Source organism: Nanorana parkeri, unplaced genomic scaffold (assembly GCF_000935625.1).
Source record: "Nanorana parkeri isolate BGI_ZX_2015 unplaced genomic scaffold, ASM93562v1 scaffold611, whole genome shotgun sequence".
NCBI classification, from domain to species: Eukaryota; Metazoa; Chordata; class Amphibia; order Anura; family Dicroglossidae; genus Nanorana; species Nanorana parkeri.
In genome coordinates this window covers 771,502-798,101 of record NW_017306879.1, presented here as the reverse complement: position 1 = coordinate 798,101, position 26,600 = coordinate 771,502, and the positions used below count along the sequence as shown (strand labels likewise).

At 43.6% G+C, this 26,600-nt stretch overlaps 1 protein-coding gene across 2 annotated transcripts in view; it reads right to left on the bottom strand.

The window, feature by feature from the left end:
• FBN1 (fibrillin 1) overlaps positions 1-14,459 on the bottom strand; it is a 210,099-nt gene extending 195,640 nt beyond the window's left edge. For both annotated transcript variants that reach the window (XM_018562908.1, XM_018562909.1), the window contains exon 1: positions 14,278-14,459. In XM_018562908.1, the coding sequence (XP_018418410.1) occupies positions 14,278-14,459 (182 nt within the window). The remainder of the gene's footprint in view (positions 1-14,277) is intronic.
• Between the last annotated feature and the right edge of the window lie 12,141 nt (positions 14,460-26,600).

The following is a 26,600-nucleotide window of genomic DNA, read 5'->3' as shown; positions in this document are numbered from 1 at the left end:
ATTTATAAACAAGTCACAGAGCCCTTCATCCCATGAATAGCTGTGAATGTTCATTTTGGGGGAATACTGACAAAAACAAACATTCTTAATACATTTTCCCCAGTTTGAATCTAATACTACATTTTGGCCACTAGATGGTGCTGGGGAGCATTGGATATAAGTATTTATTTCTTGTGCTCCTTAACTATATCTAGTGGCCATAATGCAGAATTGCATCACAATACATTTAAACTGGAAAAAAATATATTATGCACATACATTTTTGGCTTTATTCACCCAAAATGAAAGTTCATATATATTCACAGGGTGAAGTGCCCTTACAGTTGTTTATAAACAGACCCCTCTATTAGAAGTCTGATGAAGGGGGCTTGCCCCAGAAACGCCTAAGCGCTAAACTGCATCACTAGCGAGGCCAGTGAGGGTGGATTACTATGTTTGGCTGTGCTGTGCATTTCAGTTCTGTGGTTAAGATCTTGGAGTGTTGGATAGGTGATGTTTATGCCCATGCCCTCGTCATGTTTGTAAGTACCATTATTCACTTTAATAAATGATATTACACAAGGAGGAGGCATCTTTTTCTGTTTTTCATAATTATATTATATATAAACAGGTAAAAAAAATAATTAACATGGTTTTAAGTTGGTTCTGTGAGTAGTAGTCAGTCCCATATATTCTGTAAATTTCCTGATTTTTATATTGCATCCAACGCTGCCAGCAAACTGGTTAACAGACTGCTCGTACTGAAACTCTTTTACAGAATCTATGTACTGGATCCAGGTCTGGGTCAACAAAAACATTACTTCCAAAATACTTCCAAGATCTCATCACTAGAGCCATAGCCAGATGAAAGTACTGGTAACCTTGACAAATGACACATGTCTTCAAGAACCAAAGCAAATTCTTGATTGTGATATTTTATTGACATAAAACGGTGCCCCTGGTACACACAGGCTACAAGAGAAGATTTTACTTTTACATTTTCAGACACAATTAGATCAAAATATTATCAGTTCATTGGTAGCTGCAGCAATTACTCACAGTGGCTGCCAACTGTCCTTATTTTGGAGGTATAGCTGTGATTTTCTGAATGTATAAATGTCATTTTTCTGACCAAATACAATCATGGTTGGGACAGTTTGGAAGCAAGTTGCCGAGTCAGATTTGAAAATATTGGATTGTACAAGTCCGTTTACACTAATCTGGAAAAGGACCTGAGATGTGGCTATCAATTACACATACTGTAGCATACAGTAATAATTAATAAATTAAATTTTTAGTTATCAAAGCTGTAAAATAGACAATAGTCAGCCATTGGGCTGCATATAAATGAGTTACCATCAGATAAAAAAAAAAAAAAGATTTGTAGCTCTTAGACTCAAACAATCTTTCTGTGGGTGACATGAATGGTACATTGCAGAAAAGTGCAGACAGTGACAGACTTAGTAACCAAAAGCCCCCTAGGCAAGAACCATCTTTTGGCCCCCCAATTCATCTATTGCCCAAGTACAAACACATCATTACTGTATATAGAATGTTTAGGGCATCATAAAGTGTGGCCCTTTCTACCTTCCCCTAGAATTGAGCAGTATTCAGGTCTGTAAGACAACAGTGGCATTATCAACACCAGCCTGACCCACATCTAGTAGAAATGTCCCAGAGGGCACATATGCTAGGTTTGTCTCTAAGTGTGGGGCTGACATCTTTTACAATGTATCAACCACACAGAGGAGGACATTATAAAGAACCTGGAATTCAAACTTGTCCATGTGCCTCTGACTGTTAGAAGCTTGGGGATACCCAACAACACAGAAACACGTACGCTTACATTAAAGCTCAACTCCAGGCAAAGCCTTTTTCTGGGGTGAAGGCAGAGTGGAAACAGTTCTACTGAAGAAGACTTCTTTGTCAGGTTTTTATTTCTTTATGTATGCCCCTCACCGACATTTTCACCTTAGTTTCAGTACCAGTAACTTGAAGTGACAAGAAATCTACCAAAAAGGGACAGAAACAGCAACAGCAACAAACGTAAGGTGTGGGAAGTTAGAGCCTTTGTGATGCTTATATTGCTGATAGCACCCGTATATTGCTAATGGTGCCCTTATATTGCTGATTGTGCCTCTTATATTGCTAATGGTGCCCTTATATTGCTGATGGTGCCTCTTATATTGCTGATGGTTCCTCTTATATTGCTGATGGTTCCTCTTATATTGCTAATGGTACCCTTATATTGCTGATGGTTCCTCTTATAATGCTAATGTTGTCCTTATATTGCTAATGGTGCCCTTATATTGCTGATGGTTCCTCTTATATGGCTGATGGTACCCTTATATTGCTGGTGGCACCCTTATATTGCTGATGGCACCCTTATATTGCTGATGGCACCCTTATATTGCTGATGGCACCCTTATATTGCTAATAGTGCCCTTATAGTGCTGATGGTACACTTATATTGTTAATGGTGTCCTTATATTGCTGATGGTACCCTCAAATTGCTGATGGTGACTTTATATTGTTGATGGTACCCTTATATTGTTAATGGTGCCCTTTTAATGCTAATGGTGCCCTTCTATTGCTGATGGTACCCTTATATTGCTGATTGCACCCTTATATTGCTAATGGTGACCTTATATTGCTGATGGCACCCTTATATTGCTGTTTGCACCCTTATATTGCTAATGGTGCCCTTTTATTGCTGATGGTCCCCTTTTATTGCTGATGCCACCCTTATATTGCTGATTGCCCCCTTATATTGCTAATGGTGACCTTATATTGCTGATGGTACCCTTGTATTGCTGATTGCACCCTTATATTGCTAATGGTGCCCTTACATACATCTGTAAAAGAGGCAAAGAATCCACTCATTGGGCCTAGTCCTCTTTAACTTAACATATTTTTATCAATGTCTCAAAACCTTCTTTCATAAGTAATTCTCTGAAGAAAAGCACACAAAATGCACTTTTGTGTTTGTACTTTGTAGTATTTTCCAAAAATAAATAGTCTCTATGTTCAAAAGTAAGTAAAACTAACATTGCTACAGAATCACTTTTTTTATCTAAACTGCATCTCTTAAAAAGCCATTCCAAGTATAAGTTGCAGCCTAAAGTAATACTTTAGACTGTATACAGAAAAGGAACTGCAGCTATTAATGCTAAAGTATGCTGAGATACTTCAATTCTGCACTAAACAAATGTGTTTGGAAATATGTTCCCTCTCTAAAATAAATCATGGGACGTTTATTATCTGTTAGCAAAAAAATGCACATTGCTGACATATTTTGGACTGGACTCTCCATATCCTGTCATTTTATTAGAGAATAGCAGAATGACTACGTACCAAAGTGGCTGGTAGGTGGGACCACTGCAATAACTAAAAATGACAACCTAGATCAGCCTTTCTCAACCTTTTAAACCCAGAGGAAATAATTTTCAGGGAAACTCTGCCAAAATTAATTCATCAGGAGTCAGTGGGAAGAATGCCTCTTATATTTGGTGGATAGTGGGAAGAATGTCCCCCTTACAGTTGGGATCAGTGGGAAGAATTGTCCCCCCTTACAGTGGTGATCAGTGGGAAGAATGTCCCCCCTTACAGTGATCAGTGGGAAGAATGTCCCCCTTACAGTGATCAGTGGGAAGAATGTCCCCACTTACAGTTGTGATCAGTGGGAAGAATGCCCCCCCCCCCCCCTTAATGCAGAGATCAGTGAAAAAAATTCCCCCTTTTACAGTGGTGGTCAGGAGGCCACCCTTATAGACAGCTACAAAAAAGATCTTCCAAGTGACGTTGGACAGATTATGCAGACACTAATAAAAGGGAGGTCAATTGCCCACAGCTCAAGGAACCCCTAGCAACCTCTGGAGCAACCCTAGAGTTCCATAGAACCCTGGTTGAGCTTTTCCTTTATATAAATTGGCTAACTTGCTATTCTGAACAAAGACAGCAAAAATATTCAACTTTGTAACCAATATTCATTTGTCATATTTTTCTCCAATTTGTGTACGGCCTGAGGTTTCCAGGACTTGCCTTCTTGGGGAGATTTACCTTTACTTCCTGTTCCAGAGACACAGCAGAAATCAGGAGGAGATCTCTGCAGTGAGGGGATATCTCCTCTTAGATACTTGTCCTCAGAAAATATTTTCCAATTGCAAGGTTCCCCTCACCCTCTCACCCTGTAAAAGACTCACTGGGCCAATACCAAGTACTGTTGGTGTGCCAATTATTTGGCATACAGAAATCTAGATACCCCCAAATAGGTACATTGAGGGGTTTGTGGCAATTGTAAAAAATTATGCGACAAATAAATAATGGTACAGAAAATGAATTTGTTAATATTTGGCGCAATAGAGGTGTGCAGTAGAGTGCCAAGAAGATGGTGGCATAAGACAGTTGCACATTCTACTATGCAATAAATAAACTGTATGCACAGCAAAGTAATAGTCTATTTGCTATATGATGTGCCAAAATAAAATGTCACCTGAAGCAATTCGCATTCTTCAACAATCACCAATTTTAGTTTATCTGGCCCACTTTCTTTACGGGACGCAATGGTCGCCAAGACTAATAAAGTGATTGACTCTCCCCATTGGGGGTCAACCCACTTTCCCTGAGCTAAGGTCATCCTGAAGCCACCCAAGACTGTGACTGGACAGTGACATGGGAAGCAGCACAGTGATGAGCTCATCTCTCTGCCAAGAGCCTTCTCTTGCTATCACAATAGTTCTTGTTAGCACATAAACTAATTGGTTCCTTGTACTGCTTCTTCCTCTCATACTCCAGCCCTGCTGTACAGGGACTGAAAGAGGCTGATACCAGGACAAATTCAGGTACTTACACTGGATGCATTAAATCAAACAAAAAACTTCTAATGATGTATTGCCAATTACGGAATTGCATTGTGTTTTTATATCAGCCTAGGGTATATTAGCCAAGATTTTTTTAAGCCTGTATTTTCTAGGCATCTATGGTATACTCAGATTGATGAAGATCACCTGACACACATATCTCTATGTCTATCTATTCTACATCACAGAATCTTTTTATTTCTATTTAGTGGAAAGGGCTCAAAAAGTTACGGGCCGGTGCTCTATCAAAGTTTGTGACTATGTTAGAATGTGTGACTCGGATCCGGGGCATGAATGCACCAACCCCAAGTTATTTGCCAGTCAATCATCATCAGGCTTCCTGATTGGCCGGGAAGCCGGCTCCATGTTCCCCTATGGCACTGCCGGTCAGAGGAAATCTAGTATCGGTGCATCCCTAATTAATAGTCTTAAAGGAGCTCCAGTTATATTGGTAGTTAATCCAGAGAAGTGTATGCACGAATCCTTTCAGATGTTTTTAAATATCCTGTAAGTGTATTAGTTTAAACCTTTATTAAACATTTACTTTTATACTGCACTTAGATCTATGCGCTGGTTTTTTATGTTTTCTTTACAGAAAACATCTACTTCCTTTCAAAAACAATATTTTACATATTTCATGAGCTTGCCATCTGGCCAGTGATACGTTTTGTTCAGTACCTAGACTAAATAAAAATACATTGTATTATTTTTTAACTGTAAATCTCCCCTGTTTATCTCTAGAGAAGGCAGAGCAAATTTCTTTGTTTTTATCATTTTGAAAGTTTATTTACAAGAGAATAAAAATAAGCAGCAGGAATCCCAAATCTGCCATTCAGAAGTGGCAGCTGGCACCAGTTCAAGTTCATGATCGGGTGGCAGCGGCCACATTTGAAAACGGCAGTGCGCTAGCACACCTCATGTAATCATATGTAATACAATTGCATGCGGTTAGGAACCAATCACTATCCTTGGACGCATCGATCGCGTGTCCATCGCTTTCAAATGCTGCGCTGTCACCCGATCATTATCTTGACCGGGTGATAGCTGCAGATAAGGGATTCCTGCTGCAGGAATTCGCAAGTTCCTGATGCAAGAATCCCTAAATGCACCCACATGAAGCCTTGCGAATGAAGCCTTAGTTTATATATTTTTTAAAAAGTTACCATGCATTTAAGCACCCCCAGTAGATTTGAAAACACTGTTCAGCCCTGAACAAAGGAGACCTCACCGGGTGCAAGAGACCCCGATACGCACTGGGCACATGCCCAGAGCAAACTTCTTACATGCCACAGTGCAGTGCTATGGGAACTTATTCACACACCTCTACCGAGATGCAATCGAGGTGAGGCCTACTATTGCAATCGCATCCATTTACTAAAGTAGTAGAGGCTGTTCACTTAACAAAGTAAATGTTAGTTAAAAAAAAGGTGAACCTGTGAGAATACCAAATCATGAGTGACAGAAATAAAAAAAGAAAACATTTCTATTGCTAGCACATAATCAGCTGATTGACTCAAACAAGATATCTAAAATTAATTCAAAATTCATACAACTACATGCAGTTTATAGTCCAGCCCTCAAAACTATATTGGAGCTATGGACACTACTGCACAATCATAACTTACAATAAACTCTCATGTATACAATGTATACAATTTATAAATATATCTTTACTGCCCATACCCTAACCCAGGGATAGGCAACCTCGGCACTCCAGCTGCTGTGGAACTACAAGTTCCATTAGGCATTCTCACATCCACAGGCTTGACTCTCAGAGGCAGATGCATGATGGGAGTGCCAAGGTAGTCTACCCTTGCCCTAACCCTACTCACTCACCAACAGTGCCCCACTGCAAAAATGTGTAACTATAGCAATAAACCATTACACAGTTAATTATGAGGTGCCCTAGTGTCATAGTCCTTCAAAACCACATATAATACACCAACATTTTTTTTATAAACTATATAACAAGAAATAATAATTAATTAATCATTTAGCATACTAGTTGCCACCCATCCGGAATTCACCCAGGCAGTCCGGTTTTTAAATCTTGTGTCTGGGTGTCAGGCCTGCTGATACACGGACACAAGTGCCAATGCCGGCACTTTAAATTTTTTGACAGGTGCAGCTGCCGAGGTCCCCAGCAAGGCCTATGCATATGCCTAAATCGGCATCTTCCTGTGAGCTAGGCGCCCTTAAACAGGCACAGGCCGGTCCGCACCTCTCCTCCTCTGTCACGCTGCCCGCCTCTGGTCCCCAGCAAGGCAGGACCTCAGGCAGCCACATCTGCCTAAATTGGCATCTTCCTTTAAGCCGGTCGACTGTAAACAGGCATAGGCTGGTCCGCACATCTCCTCCTCTGTCACGCTGCCCGCCTCCGGACCCCTGGTGAGACACTATACAGCCCGCACAGCAAAGCCTGCATAGCCTACCTGAGACCCTGCATAACCAGCTGAGAGCCCGCTTAGCCCACCTGAGACCCCACACAACCACCTGAGAGTTTGCATAGCCCACCTGAGACCCCACATAGCCAGGTGACAGCCCGATTAGCCCACCTGAGACCCCACACAACCACATTAGAGTCCACATGCCCCACCTGAGAGCATGCATAACCCACCTGAGAGTGCACATAGCCTACCTGAGAGCCCACTTAGCCCACCTTAGAGCCTGCTTAGCCCACCTGAGACCCCGCATAGCCCACCTGAGACCCCACATAGCCCACCTGAGACCCCGCATAGCCCATCTGAGACCCCACACAGCCACCTGAGAGTCCACATAGCCACCTGAGAGAGCACATAGCCCAACTTAGAGCCCACATAGCCCACCTTATAGCCCACAAGGCACACCTGAGAGTCCGCATAGCCCACCTGAGACCCTACACAGCCACTTAAGCGCCCGCATAGCCCACCTGAGACTCCATAGAGCCACCTGAGAGCCCGCTTAGCCCACCTAAGAGCGCACATAGCCCAGCTGAGAGTCCACAAAGCCCCCCTGAGAGCCTGCATTGCCCACCTGAGAGCCCGCAAAGATCCTCCTGAGTCCCCACACAGCCACCTGAGAGTCTGCATAGCCACCTGAGGGCCCACATAGCCCACCTGAGACCCCACCCAGCTACCGCAGAGCCCATGTAGCCCACCTGAGAGCCCAAATAGCCCACTTTAGAGCCCACACAGCCACCTGAGAGCGCGCATAGCCCACCTGAGAGTCCACATTGCCTATTTGAGAGCCCGAATTGCCCACCTGCGAGTGCGCAAAGTTCACCTGGGAGCACATATAGCCCACCTGAGAGTCCACACAGCCCACCTGAGAGTCCACACAGCCCACCTGACAGTCCGAAAAGCCCACCCAAAAGTCCACACAGCCACCTGGGAGTCCGTACAGCCCACATGAGAGCCCGCAGAGTCCACCTGAGAGCCCGCATAGGCCTGGTGAGACCCCGCACAGGCTACCTGAGACCCTGAGACATCAGGGCGCCAACCTAGGGCAACACAGAGTATGTAGCTTCATATTATTTATGTATTGCTGGGATTTGTAGTCCACTATAGCCAGTCTCCTTACTCCCTCCCCTGGCTGACTCTCCTTGCTCTCTCCTCTATATTATCCCAACAAAAATTGCCAACCATGGCGCTAGAGTGTGCGGCTTTCCCTTAAAGAAAAGGTGGCAACTCTAATATTAGTTGGTAATTGTATTTTTTCTGGGGGGGTGGACTACAAGTGGATTTGAAGCAATATGACACTTGGTTTCACAAGTTACACATTTTTGCAATGTGGTTCCACTATAAATTTTAAAAGTGTGTAGGGTTAGGGAAATAAAAATATATTTATATAATTATTTTATTGTAAGTTATTATCTTGAAGTTTATTGTAAGTTATTATCTTGAAGTTTATTGTAAGTTATTATCTTGAAGTAATGTCCATGGGACCTTATTTTTGCATTCTCCAGTATAATACTGATTACATTGAACACAGTGTCATCCTATTCATTAGTCTCTCACAGTCTCTATTCCTGTAATAAATCAACTCCATTAACGTCATAAAATCCATTATTTAAGCACATTGCTCGTTTCATCCTTTTGTAACATGAACATGGCCTGCTTTTAGGCTCTTCTGGAATAAAGTTTTTTCAGATGATTTTCTCTAATGTAGTCACTCACTGGAAATACTGAGGCACGCTACCTAGAGACACGCTCTTTTTGAACTTTCTTCAATTACTCTTAAAACAGACAAGGAAGCAAACAGCCAGCTCCACATATACTAAAATATAAGGGACCAGTTTCTGTGCTAAAGGGGAATTCCACATTTTAAAAAATATAATAAATGCACACTTCTTCATAAAAGAAAAAAATGTGCATTTATTATTTTTTTGCATAGGAGACAATAAAGTACTGCAACCATGATCAGTGGAATATGGGTGCAATGCTCTGGCTCCTGCAGACGCCTCCACCCATCCATGTCCATACCGAGGTACAGACATCAGTAACATGGACAGAAGGAACTGTTAATGAATGTGATGATGGGATGGTGAAAACCCGGTTTGTCTGAGTTCATCCAAGCCTGCTCAAAAGTTTGACCGCTACCCCCCCTCCTGGCCCAATCAGTGGTAGCTGTTTGCGACAGGGGCATTCTCCTTTTCTTTATGACATGCAGCTTTGGGACCTGGAACTGTACTTTCTGCAACTGAAAGGGCCAGGAGGGGTGGTGTCGGTCACAGTCTTGAGCGGGCTGGGGCGAACTCAGACGCACTAGATTCACAACTAGCCTAAGCTCATCACTAGAGGTAAATTATGTCCCTGAGGCTGCTTAACAAAATAAAAAGAATTACCTAAACATCAGCTTTAAATATAATATATTACAGCATGTGAAATAACTATAAAGGATAAGCAAACTGTTTCAGTGTGGAAGACTGTTCTAAAGCACACCACGCATGTTACTATCTAATTGAACAATCTCCTTTAGATCTACCAACACATGGTGCAAGGGTCTGCCTGATTGGATATAAATGGCTTGTACAGTTGACAACTTTTTCAATAATCGATTATAATCGATTATGTCGATTAGTTGTTGCAGCGCTAGTCAGATTGTAACATGATGGTGAGCCTAAGACAAATAGGCTTTTAAAAGACAGAGCCAATATCTTTATTAGCAGAAGCAAGGCCCAGCTTCACGTCATGCAGTGCTCCAGAGAATAAACCTGCCCTGAGTGTCAGAGAAGAACATAGCAATAAGAAATGATGTAAGGGTCCTCTCCCTCCTCCTCTGTAAGCCACATAATTCAGCATGTAAATCCCAGTGTTTGTATAAGATAGGAACCACCCTAGTGATTAAAGGCTGGAATTCTTAACATTTGCATCTGTTTAAAGGCTCTTAAGTAGCTCTCATGTGGAAAATGACAATGATCTTGTCTGGAGCTGGCACACTAAGTCCGGGCAATCCAATGCCAACTGGCATCATTTCATTAGACACAGATAATTCACACAATGATCTTTTCCAATCACTATTCTTAAAGAAAGAACACCATACAATGTGATCAAGTAAAACAGTTCTACTAATGTTATGGGGCATTTTACATAGTCTGGTCTGCTCACTGTCATGTCCAGATCACTCTCTACACATATGCACACTGCCATGGTCACCCCTTACATGCAGCAGATTTACTAGCAAGGAAAATTCCACTTTCTTCGGAAGTCACATGTCACGTAAAGGAACACAGGAACATATTTTTTAAGTTTTCTGTGTAAAAGTGTATCTATATTAAAAGGATGTCTTTGAAAATCTGTTTATCGGACAGCTTTCAGAAACATACAACCAGTTCTTAAAGGAGAAGTATAGGAAGAGTAAAATATACTCTTCATAATACTAAGAGCAAAGATGGACACTGCAGCTGTCACACGCCAGCTCTATAGATGAGTAATCATGTAACTGCTGATCTCTCCTCTATGCAGAGAGCTGTAAATGTCAGTCGCCGCTCCCTGTAGGGATTCCTCCCTCCCCTCTCTGTTCCTCCAGCACTCTTTGGAGGGACAGACAGGGGAGAGGGCGGGTACAGCTGGCTCTGGCTCTACAGAAGCAGAGCCAGCTGTCAATCAGGCAGCCGGGTGGATACCAACAATATTGGCGGGGTCCTTCCCAGCTGCAGCACGGCTCTGTGAGCCAGTAGCCCGCTATATGCTGACTTTGGGTCATGACATTAGTGAATATACACTCCTGGGACCCAACAGAGAATTAAAGCCACAAAAATTGGTTTGGGCTTTACTTCTCGTTAAAGGTATATCTATAGCAAAAACGTTTTTCTGTTAGATTTGAAGAGAATGCTAAGGGGTTAGAATCCCGTCACGTTTCTATTGCTGTAAGTGTGTTCCACTAGGGATATTCCCCTTCTCTATATGTCTGATGATCATTGTCACCTAGACAGAATGTAAGGAAAATCCCAAATTTCCACTTGCCACCAAAATCAGATTGGAGGGAAAATGTTCCAATGGGGACACTTGTACACTTGTACCGTTGACAACTGTCTAAAGCTGGCCATACACTAAACAACCAAACTATACGCTCTCTGCACAATCTCCTTTAGACTTACCAAAACTGTATAATATAAGGACAAACCAAAACAATCTGTTCAATATGCATCCCACCCGGCAGGGCCTTGCATTACAAAGCTGATGGTAGATCTAAAGGAGATTGTACAATTAGATTATATCACGTATCACCAGCTTTAGAGGGGAGTTCCCTCACTTTGAAGATACTGTATATCCTCTCCCCTCCTGTTTTGTCTAGAGCACAGGACGTGAAAGGAAATACAGTTGGCAAAAAACTGATTAGGGATAGTTAAAACCCATTCCCAACCTACTAAACTTAACAAAAAGTTTTAGATACACTGTAAATGAATCCTGCTGCAAATGCCCTAGACACAATAATCAGCAAGGGTTTACACAAAGCAAAGGACTACGTCTATAGTGGACGGTCACACCCTTCACACGACTACACAAATATACATGTCAATGCATAATCCCCATATAACCACATGTAGAAAAGAGTCGAACAGAACACTAATAAGACTATCGCTAGAATTTTTTTGTATAACTATATTGTTTTTTAGGTTTGGATAGTGAAAGAAATGATTAAATCCGTTGCCAGGGTATCTTTTTGCTGTCTGTGTACCAATGAGGAATTTCCTTTCACTTCCTGTCCCCAGGACACAATAGGATGTGAAAGGAAATCTCTACATAGTAAGGGGAATTCCCCTCTTAGGCTCTATTCACACACAGCGTTTTGAATTCAGCGCGGTTTTCCGTGCATTCGTACGTTCCGTGCACATTTTAACATACACGCGGTTACTATAGCCGGAACGAGCAGAAGTCGGCCACAATATCGCACTTGTACTTTTTTTGCACGATGCACGTTTTCGCGCCGCGCATACAACGCGCAGGTGTGAACAAACTACATTGCAATGTATTGATTTTTGTGTTTTCTGCATTTCTAAAAACGCTAATGTGTGAACAGAGCCTTAGATGGTTGTCCCCACTGGAAATTTTCCTCTCACCTCTTGTTCTGGGGAAAACTCTAACAGGGTTATTCACAAAAGGGTGAAGGGTTTGGAGAAGGCAGGAGAAGGGAACAATCTATGACAACATAGCTGATTTGGAAACATTCTCCAATTCAGCTCACTTTCCAGTTCAGCGATGTTGTCCTAGATTGTTCACTTCTCCTGCCTTCTCCAAACCCTTCACCCTTTTGTGAATAACCCTGTTAAGAGTTTGGATTTCCCCTCACTTTCTTTCTCTGTGACAACGGTCACCAGTACAAACAGAGGGGTGAATCTTCCCAATGGGGACACCAATAAAAGCTTGACAACCCCTCCCCACTCCAACTGTTTTGTTACATTTTGGATAGAGCAGGGCAACATTAAAACCGTTGTCAGATTTTCTTCTGGCCATCTGTGTCTCATTAGGGAGATTTCCCTTCACTTTCTGTCCTGTAGACTCAACAGAAAGTGAGAGGATATCTTTCCAGTGTGAGGAAAAAAATCCCCTCACTGACAGCTGTCAAGGGAACAAGGGTCCCCACTGGAAAAAACTATTCCCCTCAATTCCTGTTCTGGTGGCAACTCAACATTTTGGATTTCCGCTCATTCCTGGCAATATTGATGTTCGGACAATAAGAGAGCAAATCTCCCTAAAATGAGCACATGCAGCATTAAAAAAAAAAAAAAACTCACAGTGGTTCTAAACCCTCACCAGTCTATTTCATGAAATAAAAACAAAGTTTGTCTTTTGTCATACTTTAAAGAACAACTCCAGTTAAAACGTTTATTAACCAGTGCAGTGAGGCTACCCCGGCACTGCCTAGGGTCAAAAATAACAAAGTTATACTCACCCGCACCTCCGAGGCGGCCGGCTGTAACAGCGCTTACTCTTGCCTCTCTCCTCCTCTGCTCAGCGATGGTATGACCCTCAGCGTCCTCATGTCCTATACAGTGTATTGGACGTGATGACTCGAGGATCCTTAGCTGCAGTGGAGGGGGGAGCAAGGCAGAAGGGACCGGTGTAAGAGCTGGCCAGCTTAGAGGATCGGGTGAGTATAACTTTCTTCTTTTTTACCCTAGGCAAAAACGAGCACTTAACCCTTGCAGTGCTAAAAGTTTTAGCTGGAGTTCTGCTTTAAGTTATAGTTTTGCAAAACTGCAGGAAGATAACTGTGCAGAGGGACATATTATTAGTAGTAGTAGTAGTAGTGGTAGTAGTAGTAGTAGCAGTATTAATATTAGCATGATATTTATGATAATAACAATAATTAACAGCGCTTACTCTTGCCTCTCTCCTCCTCTGCTCAGCGATGGTATGACCCTCAGCGTCCTCATGTCCTATACAGTGTATTGGACGTGATGACTCGAGGATCCTTAGCTGCAGTGGAGGGGGGAGCAAGGCAGAAGGGACCGGTGTAAGAGCTGGCCAGCTTAGAGGATCGGGTGAGTATAACTTTCTTCTTTTTTACCCTAGGCAAAAACGAGCACTTAACCCTTGCAGTGCTAAAAGTTTTAGCTGGAGTTCTGCTTTAAGTTATAGTTTTGCAAAACTGTACAATAATTATAATAATAACAATAATAAAAATACTAATAATGATATTATTTAGTATGATATATATGATAATAATAATAACATATAATAATGATGATAATAGTAACAAATAATAATAATAATAGTAACAACAATAGAAAAAAATAGTGTTAATAATAACAATAGTAATGATGATAATAACAAACACTAATAATATAGTAAAACCATAATAATAGTGATGATAATAATAATGATAAAAATGATAATTATAATAACATTAATCCTAATGACAAATAATAATGAAGCAAAGTGTAGGCGCTATATAACAATAATAATAATAATAATAATGATGAAGATGATGATGATAATAAAGGATGGGTAATTACCCTTTGAGCACGTCGTGCCCTGCTCCAGCTCCTCCACCCCTTCTCTTGGCTCTGTTGGCCCTGGCTTCCTTCACCGTGTCTGCTGCGGTGGTGGCATCTTTGTCGGCACCTTGGCTGGCACCGAAGGACAGGAACACTGTAAATCCCACTGCCAGTCCCAACACACACCCCAGCCGCCGCATCTTGATGCAGTTGATGAGTGTGGCTCGTTTCTTTGCTCCCCTGTCTTCTCACTACCCTGGCTCAGTTGTGTTGGCTCCAAGTGGTCCTGTCCTAGGGAAGAAATAAGAGGTCTTCTCAGATTAGGTGGCAGCAGAGAGACGAGAGAAGGCTGAGCAGGGAAAGCTCGCTATCTTCCAGCGTCTATCTAGAGAGGAAAATAGCATTACGCAGGCAGAAGGTTGCGCTGCTGCCCTACCCCCAGAGCGCACTCTACTCCAAGCAGATTGGGAGCAACGATGGCCAGGTTACCTTCAGCAGCAACCCGACTCAGCGCAAGCCATGGTCCTGTTTGCTGGGAGGACAGATGCTATTTAGAATTTATAGAACAAAGTGGCCGTCAGGGACAATCATCGAGATCCAAAGCTTTGCGGAGCACAGAACCCGCCCAGAAACATCATGCAGACTCAGGCAGGAGCTGCGGCTGCTCCTTCCCAGGCTCAGGCTCAGCCCTTCTTGGCTGGAGCAGCGAGTGAGGCTGTCCAGGGGCTGTGTGTGCACTCATTGCATGGGGATCTCTGGAGCTTACTATAGGAGAGGTGCATTCCATCTCACACCTACTACCTTCACTGCAAGCAGCCTTTCTCAACCAGGGTTCCATTGAACAATAGGGTTCCTCCAGAGGTTGTTTGGGGTTCTTTGAGCAAGGAGCAATTCCTGTTCCAAATAAGTCCATACTGACGCCAATGATCTTTTTAGGTATCAGTAAGAGGGGGTTGCAAAAACCAGAGAACAGGGCTTTAAAGGTGTACTAGGGCGAAGTATAATTAAAAACCTACATTTATTTTTTATATGATTAAGTTTAATAACACATATACATTTATATACAAAAGTCCAGCATAAAAACAGCTAAAAAGTGCAGGCCACGTCTGTGTTGGAGGACGCCTCCTCGCATATATTCATACTTGAATACCTCCGTGTATGTATTCTTAAATGTAGATATTCCATTCACAGCTTATAACTTGATATACTGTATGTCTTGTAAATGATGTGGGTAGAGGAGGCGTTGTCAAATCTTGACATGTTTTGCCCCAAATAGAGCTTCTTCAGAAGTACAACGTGGACCACAATGTAAGATGCATTCTTACCACTAACCACAAATATAAGGAGCCTTCTTCCCACTGATCACCAATGTAAGAAGCAGTGTTCCCACTGACCACATATGTAAGAAGCATTGTTCCCACTGACCACGTATGTAAGAAGCAGTGTTCCCACTGACCACATATGTAAGAAGCATTTTCCCACTGATCACCAATGTAAGAAGAAAGATTCCCACTGACCACATATGTAAGGGTAGTTTTTCCACTGGCCACAAATATAAGGTGCCTTCTTTCTAATGACCACAAATGTTAGGAGCATTCTTCCCACTGACCAACAATGTTAGGAGCATTCTTTCCTCTGTTCACAAATGTAAGGAGCATTCTTCCCAATGACCATCAAGGTTAGGAGCATTCTAGCCAGTGACAACCAATGTAAGGAGCATTCTGCCCACTGACCACCAGTGTAAGAAGTATTCTTCCCACTAATCATAAATGTAAGGAGCATTCTTCCCTCAGACCATACATGTAAGGAGCATTCTTCCCTCAGACCATAAATGTAAGGAGCATTCTTCCCTCAGACCATACATGTAAGGAGCATTCTTCCCTCAGACCATAAATGTAAGGAGTATTCTTCCCTCAGACCATAAATGTAAGGAGCATTCTTCCCTCAGACCATAAATGTAAGGAGCATTCTTCCCTCAGACCACTAATGTAAGAAGCATTCTTTCCTCAGACCATAAATGTAAGGAGTATTCATCCCACTGACCACTAATGTTAGGAGCATTCTTCTCTCTGACCATAAATGTAGAGAGTTTTCTTGCCACGGAAAAATGTAAAGAACATTCTTCCCACAACCCATTAAAGTGGCATTAACAGATATTTTTCTTCCCTCCCCCCAATTTTAGTGTAGGGACTTCCCTTCAATCAACCTCTGTCATTGTCCTTAGTGGTGAGACAAGTTGTTTTACATGCTGGTTTGTGAGTGTGCCATGATGCCTTTCTACTGTTCCCTTCAATCATGACTCTTAATCCGATCATCTTCTTCCTTACTGTCGTTTTCAGCTGTCCCTCCGATCCAGCTCTGACTCCTCTGTCCTCCTCTTCTCTGATGTCCCATGGAGTCTGTGCGGGTGCACGCTGCTCCATATACTTACCTTGTGTCTCTCCTTGTCTCCCGGCCAAACATCTGAAGTGTGCATTCACCCGCCCTAAGATCCTTTGCGGCCGAGTTTTTGCATATATCTACTGTTTGCTAGCAACCCTTTAATGCTAACCCTTTAATGTAAGGAGTAGTCTTATCACTGACCACAAATATAAGAAGCCTCCTTCCCACAGACCTTAAGTATAAGGAAGCTTCTTCCCACTGACCATCAATGTCGGAAGCATGCTTCCCGCTGACCACATATGTAAGGAGCATTCTCCCTACTAATCCCCATTGTAAAGAGCCTTTTTCCAGCTGACCACAAATATAAAGAGCTTTCTTCCCACTGACTACAAATATAAGTGGCCTTCTTCCCACTGACCACCAATGTAAGGAACATTGTTCCTACTAACCACAAATAGGAGGAGCATTCTTCCCACAGCCACTGGCGGAACTACCAGGGTCGCAGCGGTCGCAATTGCGACCGGGCCCTGGCGTTCCGCCTGCTGGGGGGGGCCCAGCGAGGAAGAAGAGGGCCCCCCCGCGATCGTGCCGCTCCTTCCCTGCCGCTCTGCCACCCGCAGCATGTACGGGCGGCTGTGCGGCAGGGCTGGAGAGGCTGTCACACTAGTCCTGTAGAATGTGCTGCAGGCACCGCCAGTCAGCACATTCTGCTGTGTGAGGACCCTTTCCACTTAGCCCCACCCCCTGGCCGCCGAGACACAGAAGAGGGCCCTGCAGGAGAGGAAAGGTAAGTCTGGAGTGGAAAGGGGGGGCGCGGGTAACCGCTCCGGGTGTCACCCAGCCTCGGGGCGCCCCTGGTCCCGCATAGCTGGTGGTATGATGATTATACAGCAATGCAGAATAGCACCAACTATGTAGGACTACAAGTCCCAGCAATGCATTATATTTTTCAGTAGGGATACACCACTGCCAATACTGGGCATTTTGACGAGTACTCATACTAGTGAAAATGCCCTGATACTAAACGCAGATACCGGTGTTCTGTCGAGAACGCTGACGTAGTCGAATTTGCCGACCTCAGCATCTGCGCTTGCGCACAGACCAGTATTATCGAGGAAACAGCAATTTATTCACAAAGTATTTTGTTTAAATTGTTAATTGTTACTGTTAATAATATTCCATCCACCATTTACTGCCATCCATCATTTACTGCCATCCATCATGTACTGCCATGGACTGCATATTATTAACGGTCACAATTACCATTACAAATGAATACTTTGTAAATAAATGCCGGTTTCCTCGTTAATCCAATCTGTACATAAGCGCAGATACTGGGTCGGCGTTCTCGACAGAACACCGGCACTAAAATTTTAAACAAGCGGCTGCCTGAGGTCCCTCGCTTGCTGGGGACCTCGGCAGCCTTCCTGTTAACCATGCGGTGCCATGGCGGTGGGGGGTTGGGGGGGCCTTCATGGTTTCTTGCACCGGGGCCCTAAGGGTTCTAGTTACGCCTCTGCCCACAGCACATACATGTAAGGAGCATTCATCCCATCAATGGACAAGCTGATGGTTAAATAATGAACTGGTGTTTGCATCATGACTCTAAGACAGGAATTTGTCATAGGTTTGTCATTAGTTGCAGAATGATTATGTTTAAGGGTTTGGTCATATGAGTGCGCCAAAGAGGAACCACAGTGTCAAACAAACTGCAAAGGCAGTTGTTTAAAGGCTTAGCTTGGTACCTTTATTCAGTGAGGGTAAAGCTGTTTTCTATGTGTAGGTAGATCTCTGACAGAGATATGCTTTTTGTTTATGTATTTTTGTTACTACAGTAGCTGGCTTGAGAAGACTCAGTGCTATTTGTGAAAAAGTTGTCACTAACTGAGTACAATAAACTTCCCTGCTAAGGACTTTTGGACTCCAGCCTCTACAAGTTTATCGGCTTACTGACTGCATTGTGACACAGTGTTACCCAGGAGCAGGCACACACTGTTACAGTCTTCCCATAACTCCAGGTCATCCTGTATCCATCAAACTCGATATCTATTTTAGTGGAGTGTCCAGGTCTCCTATGAGGTTTTGGCACCCCAAGAAATTCCCAAATGGCTTCTGTATACCATCCTTCCCGCTTGAACTCCACCTCTCAGTACGTAGGGATACTGGAAACCATATTCCTGGGCCACTCTTATGTACAACTCGCTGTAATCTAGCCAGTTTTGGCAGTTCCTTAGGATCCCCACTGCCAGATAGTATAGGAGTTTCTAGTGACTTGGTAACTAATGAGTTAGTAGTATTGCCACTGTGACGACATGGTGATCAGTTTATGAGTTAAATGTGTATTGGTGTTGGGTTATAGTTAAGTGTGTTATGATGTGTAACTTGTGTATGAAAAGACTGTCAGCACCATCCCTCGTTATCTCCCATTGTACTCTGAAGAAGCCCAGGATAATGACATTCTGGCCAGGCTCTTGCTATGGCTGTCAGGAGCTCGTTAGCAAGGGAAACCCTGTGGTGTTGAGCAGACCGATTGTCTGGGAAAGGCAGGGTGGATGTGATGGGATTATAATCTGATCTCATCACTTGCTGTATAAAAGGTTGCACAGTTGCTCAATAAATCAGAGTTTGTTTCACCCTACACTTGAGTCTCGACCAGTGACTGGGGAAACTGGGAGCTAAGGATCTTCAGGTTGCAATACCTCCTCAGCAAGGAAGAATACAGCGGCGGACATACACATCCTGAGTACTGGGGTCCGTCACAGCCACTATCTCTCAAGGAACACTCCGGCCAACTGGTTGTTTTATGGACCATTTTATCAATCACATCCACTGGCACTTCTCCAGAATCTGAATTTGGATCCCCAAATCTTGCTAAGACCAGTAAGGAATCCTGCTAGGATCATCCACGTGTAGTGACCAAGGGTGACCCTCCTCTCCAGAACTCTCATCCCAGTTTTCACAGCTCAACTTAGTCCTGTGTCCTGTACAGCACGCAAGGAAGCGTCGCTAGATGTATCAGAATTTAACCCTCCATTATTAATGTCCGTTTGAGTTAACTTTGAGACTACTGCTTCAGTGGTGACACTAGAGATGCAGGTAGTAGTGATTTAGTGGGTGCAGTAGTGTAAGCAGTGACTGTTTTGGTACCCCATGTCTGTACCCGGTGTGATTCGATCTTAATGCCTCCTGTAACAGGCTCCACATGGAAGGTCTTTCCACGTGGGGTAGGAGTTAAGCGCTCCTAGAGGCGATGTCGGTAGCAATAGGTGTGTGGGTCTGACTCCCACTGATAGTAATTTTGGTCATTTGCTCCGCTTTCTCCCTAGGAGTTGCGGTCCCCAAGGTATCCGTCTGGTGTTCCTTCCTCTCTTCAACCAACCAACCAACCGACCTGTCGTACGTACACATGATAATGGCATCGCAGGCATTTAGGTGTAGCCCAGTATCAGTGATGGTTGCAGCTGGGTTGGTGGTGATGCACGGGGCAGACACTTTCCAGTTACCCTACATGAAGCCACAAGTACTGGGATATAATCCTGACATCCTTACTCTTTCCTCCGACGCCAGTCATAGCAACAATAGCAGCAGCAGTAGCACGTGTCTCACAGCAGCCTTAGCATTGCTGACTGCACACCTTTTATCTGGTCACACAGCCCGACCAGTCGGCGCCAGAAGCAGTCAGAATTCTCCTCCCCTCTCATGCTAGCAAGCTGACTCAGCAGGTGCACAGATGTGCTCATCTTCACTGGAGTCTGTTAACCCCCTTTCTCCCAGTAAAAACTGCACTCAGTCCAGAAAATGACATTTTTTCAGAAAAATGCACAAAAACACTGGTGAACACAGAATACAGTCTCTTTAGTTGCTAGGAACATCCAAAACACAAAAATAGCGACTTGGGGCACAAATTTCTCGGTCACCGGTCGGTTTCTATGGGTTTCCGCAGCATGAAAATTCACAGAAATGGCTCAAAAGTGATTAGGGTGCCCTAATGTATCGCTCACCCCCGAAGGAGCCCAGAATAACCTGGGCCATCACTAGTTGTCTAGGGGTTTTGGCCTTGGGCTGCCCCAATAGCATTTAACTGCCCTCTTCTAGTGCCAACAAAGCTGATATCCACTACAGTAGTACAATGCTGAATAACTTTTATTAACATCTTCATACTCGGGAGAGAATGTAGTGATCCTAGACATCCAGGGTATAAGAGACATAGACTTCAGACTCACCAGACCTTTTTAGCATCTCAGTGTAGGTCCATTTGTGGTACAATGAATAGTAATTTGAGTAGCAGATGAGCAGGGAATGAGCACAGATCCTCAGCAGGAGAGACACTAGACTTGCTCTTGAGGTCCTCTATGTTCCAGGCACCTCCAGTAGCCATCATCTTGCCTGGTTCTCCTCCTCTGACAACAGCACCGGCCTCCTCCATACTTGAGGCCCAGGTAAACACTTCCCCCACTCCAGCATCTGCCCACCCACAGGCCTTGGCCTAGTCTGGGGGGTGGCTGGACAGCCCCAACCTGAACTAATCCATGGCTGGCATGGCTTAGACGTAGACTAGACTAGACTACACTGAGCACATGGCAATTCCCTCCGGTATATGTACCCTTTTCCAGCATGCAACACTGGTTGGGAGAGACCCAGTGATTGGCTGCTGAACTGCACATACACTCACAATGTCCCCCATTGGCTGTCCCACACTGCAGTAGAGGCACACTCCACCCAGGTAGGTACAGTCAATGCTATTCACCTGGAATTAACCAGATAGATGCCATCTATAATCCAGGCAAGCTGACTACAGCCCTGGCAATCATTACATTTCTAGTAGCCACCTCACAAAAAGTGAGAGGGGCTACAAATTTATATTACATTTAGGCCCATTCACACCAGTGTCCTGTGGTAAGTTTATGTGCGTTGGTGCACTTCAGTACAAATCATTGTTACTGGCAGCCCAACACACCTTCACAATGTAGCCATGCTAAAGCACACCACAAACCGGGGTAATGGATTACCGTGCACAACACACGTGAGTTAAATGCACCCCAATGGACCACCCTGGACCCTAGTTGCTGTGAATGTTTTTCTACTTTTACAACAATAGCTTGCTACTTGTATGGTCATATTGTATGTCCTACATGAGGCCTTGTAATGTGTACCTGTATTTTTCATGCCCCAATGGAATCAAAAGTTAGAGTTTAAAATGAACCTTCTCTCCCACCTCCGCAGTACCTTGTACCCACCGTTCCCTGCCCCTTGTACCCTTGCTCTGTTGGGGTACCAGAACCAGAAAAAGAAAGCCCTCTGAAACTTCTAAACCATTGGTTTGAACTAAGACAGGGCTATGAACTTCTTTTCAGGCCCCATGTGACAGTGGTGGACCAATCCCCAGGCTATGTCACCTGGGAGCAGGGAAGTAGATGCTATGCTCACCCATTCCCAAAAGTGATAGGTATTTCTCCAGGGTGCCATCAGACAAATAGAGCAGCACAGGAGCTGTTGGGTTGGAGAGGAGTTAAGTGACCCCTTTCCTTTGCCTTTACTGAAAATCTAAACTTTGGCCATCTAACAGGGATTTGTTAGAACAGTTTAATGTGACATAAATGTATCTTTAACATATAATTCCCTAATTTATGCAGCAGAGCACTTCCAATTATGGGGCAATGGCTAGGCACCATCAATTCCTCTACAAGCCTGGTGACCAACACGTGGCTACTCTATTTTATAAAGATGAAAAGAGGTGGAGGTGTTTGGTAGTTCAGCAAGAGAACTCAGGCAGGGCTAGGAACACTGCTTGGGACTTTAGTACAGCAGAGGCGGTATTGTCAGCTCACCACAGGAGGTTAGGAGCTCACTTGATTTCTGGCAGGGGCAACAGGCATTTTTCTATACCTGCAGCCTTCCTCTTGAAAAAAAAGTAGAAAAAACATGGGGTAATGTTTTGCAAAGACGTACTAAATGTTTCCCCCCCTAAATACAGTTTAAGCTTATTTACCTAAAGCAGGGGTAGGGAACCTCGCCACTCCAGCTGTGGTGAACCTATAAATCCCATAATGCCTCTGTTTCTGGGAGTCACATATGTGGCTCTCAGAGTTGCAATACCACATAGGACTTGTAGTTCAACAACAACTGGAATGTTAAGGTTGCCTACCCCCTGACCTAAAGCAGTCCAGTCAAAGAACAAAGTGACAACACAACTGCATTAATCAGTTCAAGTAAGCTTGCTTGCTCCATAAAGACATGGCTTGAGAAACCCACTGTCCCCTTGCTTGCAATAATGGTCTAAATACATTAGCCTAATATCCCTTTCCATGCTTTACCATTCCTACAGAGAAATAGCTTTAAACAAACTCTTTTACTAACCTAGCCTAATTTCTACCTTCCTCTTCTCTAACCTTATATGCAGAAGTCACCCATTATAGCCATGTTAGATGGATCATCAGTGATAGTGATGAGCCTGGGCTTGGTGCAAACAAGGTTCTCCTGAATTTGGCCAAGCCAACTCGAAACTGTGACTGCCACTCCCCCCTCACAGTCTAAACAGTGGTGGTGACCCATTCCCCATCCCACAGCTATGTGCCACAAAGGCGAGGAGAATGCCCCTGCCGCAACTAGCCCCACTGATTGGGCCAGGAGGGTGGAGTGGCAGTCTAAATTTTGAGTGGGCTTAGATGAAGTCAAGTGAGCTGGGTCTGCACCAAACCATAGCCCATCACTAATCTCTGGCATGATTGCTAAAAGAGCAGGGGTTACACTCACTTGGTCTTGCATTGTTGCTACCTGGCTGGCCGAAATTCTAATTTGTTGCTTTAGGATTTTTTCCCATTCTGGGGAGTGATTTTTGGCCAAGACAAGGTGCCATGGGGCAGATGAGTACTCTCTTTAGTGATCCTGGTGCTGGAGAGTTGTTACCAGTGAAAGAATCACTAATGTGACATCGCCCTTACATTTAGCTGACAGTGGTTCTTTTGGCTACAGTGCCAATGCTACTTTTGACAGCTGCAGCAGGACAGGTCCAGTGTGCAGCAATAACCTAGACTTGCTTTCTCTATATGAGTTCAATAGAACTATTTACACAGAGATCTGGCCTGCACCACCGTATAGTATGAAAAAAAGAGATTAAGGGAGCCAGGAAACACCAAGCAGATAGTGTAAAGAGGATGATTTCTGCTTTACAAGTTAGACGGTGGTGAGATATAGATTAGGTTAATAAATGGGTTTAGATTTGCTTCAAATGAAGCTATACTGGCAAAGATATAGCGGCTTCCAATGCTGTCCCCTTTTGAATGCTAGTTACCATGCTATATCAGACTTCAATACTGTCTTTAGTTTGTAACCCATTCAGAACTGTGCAGCAGAGAGAACAACGTACTACATATTGTTTAAGGTCCATCACGTTTCAGGGGCCCAAAACACACCCCTTCATCAGGGTTTCCTGTTTTGTATGATAACAAGGCAATGTTATCTTTATTGCCTATGCCTGTCTTGTCTTAGGGCCCAGTCACACCATATCCAGTGCGCCCCGGTGCAGTTCGTGCCCGGAACGCACTGGATCGCATACATGAAGCCGGGCCACGTTCTGGGGTGGGAGGGGGCTTGTCGGTGCCATTCATGTCAATGGCATTGCAGATACGCCCTCCACCCGCAGTGCGATCGACCACACCGGAATGTGAGTTACAGGAGTGCCCTCCATTCCAGTGCAGTACAATCTGAAAAAATAGTGCATGCAGCATTTTTTCAGATCGCACTGCACTGGAACGAAGGGCACTCCTGTACCTCATGTTCCGGTGTGGTCGATCGCACTGCAGGCGGGGTGGGGGGGCGTGTTTGCGGTGACATTGACATGTATAGCATGTTTGCGATCCAGTGCGTTCCAGGCGTGAACTGCACCGGGACGCACTGGATATGGTGTGACTGGGCCCTAAGTGTGAACAGTGAGTAAGTGAGTGTTCACTGTCAAGCCAAGGATACTGTGGAGATTCTTTGGCTTGTGAAAGCTTTCTACACGTCAACCAGATCACACATATTCACATCACTTTACCACTATTGGATGAGAAACACTAATCACTCACCACATGGGTCCAGCACTTTCTTTCCACTTCCAAATATTAAAAGTATTGATGACAGCCAGGCATCTAGCATTTTTGGAAGGAGATGTAGGCACTGGAAGCCTACATATTTCTTTCAGTACAGGTTTCTTCTAAAGTTTGATATTAAGTAAAAACAATTTACTACAATATAGGATCATTCATTATACAACCTGTACCATGACTCAGTTCTATAATTAATTAAATCTATAGGTCCAACTGAGACAGCTGCATTTAAATCACTGCTGCATTGCACATTGTACATGCAAAGAAACAGTTAAGCATCAACTAGTTTTAATACAAATGCTGCCTGCGAGGAGAGAATATTGCAATGCCTGAGTCGTTTTCCAAGTTCCGTTCAAATTGGGCTTTGTAAAGCTAAATATTTTTTCTTTTCCCTTATATGGAAAGATGTGCAGATGTTGGCTGTACCTTTACTGTGGAAAAATTAAAGCTTTTCCGCTTTACTTCCATTGTTTATAACATTACAGATGAAGAGAAAAGGAGGATGCTAAACTGGCAATCTCCAAATTTTAAAACACTGAGGAATTTCATCTTGGAAAAAAATGTAACATGTAATGTAGAGCTACAGTATATAAAGTGCGCCTTCACCTAACAGCAAGGACTTTGCAGCAGCCAATACTAAACTGACGGGTAAGCTCTTATTGAAAAGCAAATTCCTAACATTCAGTGCAGCAGTGCTATGTACAGGGTTTCCAACGGGAAATCTCTAAAGGCTAAGTTTACCTTTTCTACCATATTTCATGTAACATGAAACATGGTGACGTCGTCACCCCAACCAAAAGTCAGTAGCTCGGCGACTAAGCTACAAAATACTTAGAATTTTTGATACCCAGGCCTTTTTTAACTGTAATTAATTTTTGCGTAGCTACAAAAATGCTAAGGAGAGCTACTATACTTTGTAGCAATTAATCACTACTCATGTTACTTGTGTAGCTTTGCTGTAGGGATCCATATGTTCCATCTGTTTAAAAATCACTCGGTACTCCTGAAATATAGTTGCTATCAAGTAATCAGTGGGTGATTTGTTGGTAGATACACATTTTTGTCTACTAGAACCATAGGGTGGAACACAATATAGAAGAACATCTGCCTAAATATGTGATTCATAGGAAGATAAATGATGTATCACATAGGCAGGAACTTTGCTACAACTGGCACAATTAGGTTCTAACACTAGGCATTCCTCCTCATAAGAGTAGTCTCCATCTCCAAAAACAGACAAGCAACTTCTATTTCTTAGATCTAACAAACTGACTCAAAGTGCCTTGAAGGAAAAGTACTGTCACTGACTAAAGTTGTTGCTAGTTAGTAATGGCCACCCCCTGCCCATATAGAGAGAAATGTAGAAAGTGTGTCACATATCCAGTCTTGCTGAAGGAAATCTATAATGGTCACTTTTATTGTTCATCTCTGGGAAGGGGCAAGGGAGTCATTGGAGGTAAGAACAAGTGGTTTTAAAATACAACCAAGAAATCTGAATTGGATCTGAAGAGGTCCTCAGTATTGTGCAGAGCAAAGGTCATGTGCTCCATCTGACAGATCTCGTCAATCTTAGCAAACCACAGCCACGTGGCTGGGGACTGAGGGTTTTTCCACAGCAGTAGAATACACAATCTAGCCGCCTTTGGCAGATGGACAGTCAACAAGCGTTTGTAGTGTGTAAAAGACAGACCACCGGGTTATCATGCAAATTAACTATGACTAATTGCCTGGTCAATACTTGCACAGATCCCCAAGAGGAGCAAACCCTAGGGCGATAATACCAAATACACAAAAGAGACATGGTGCGAGGGGCTGGGTTACATGTCCCCCAGATGGAGGGAATACTCTTGACCATCTTGTATAAAACGTAGG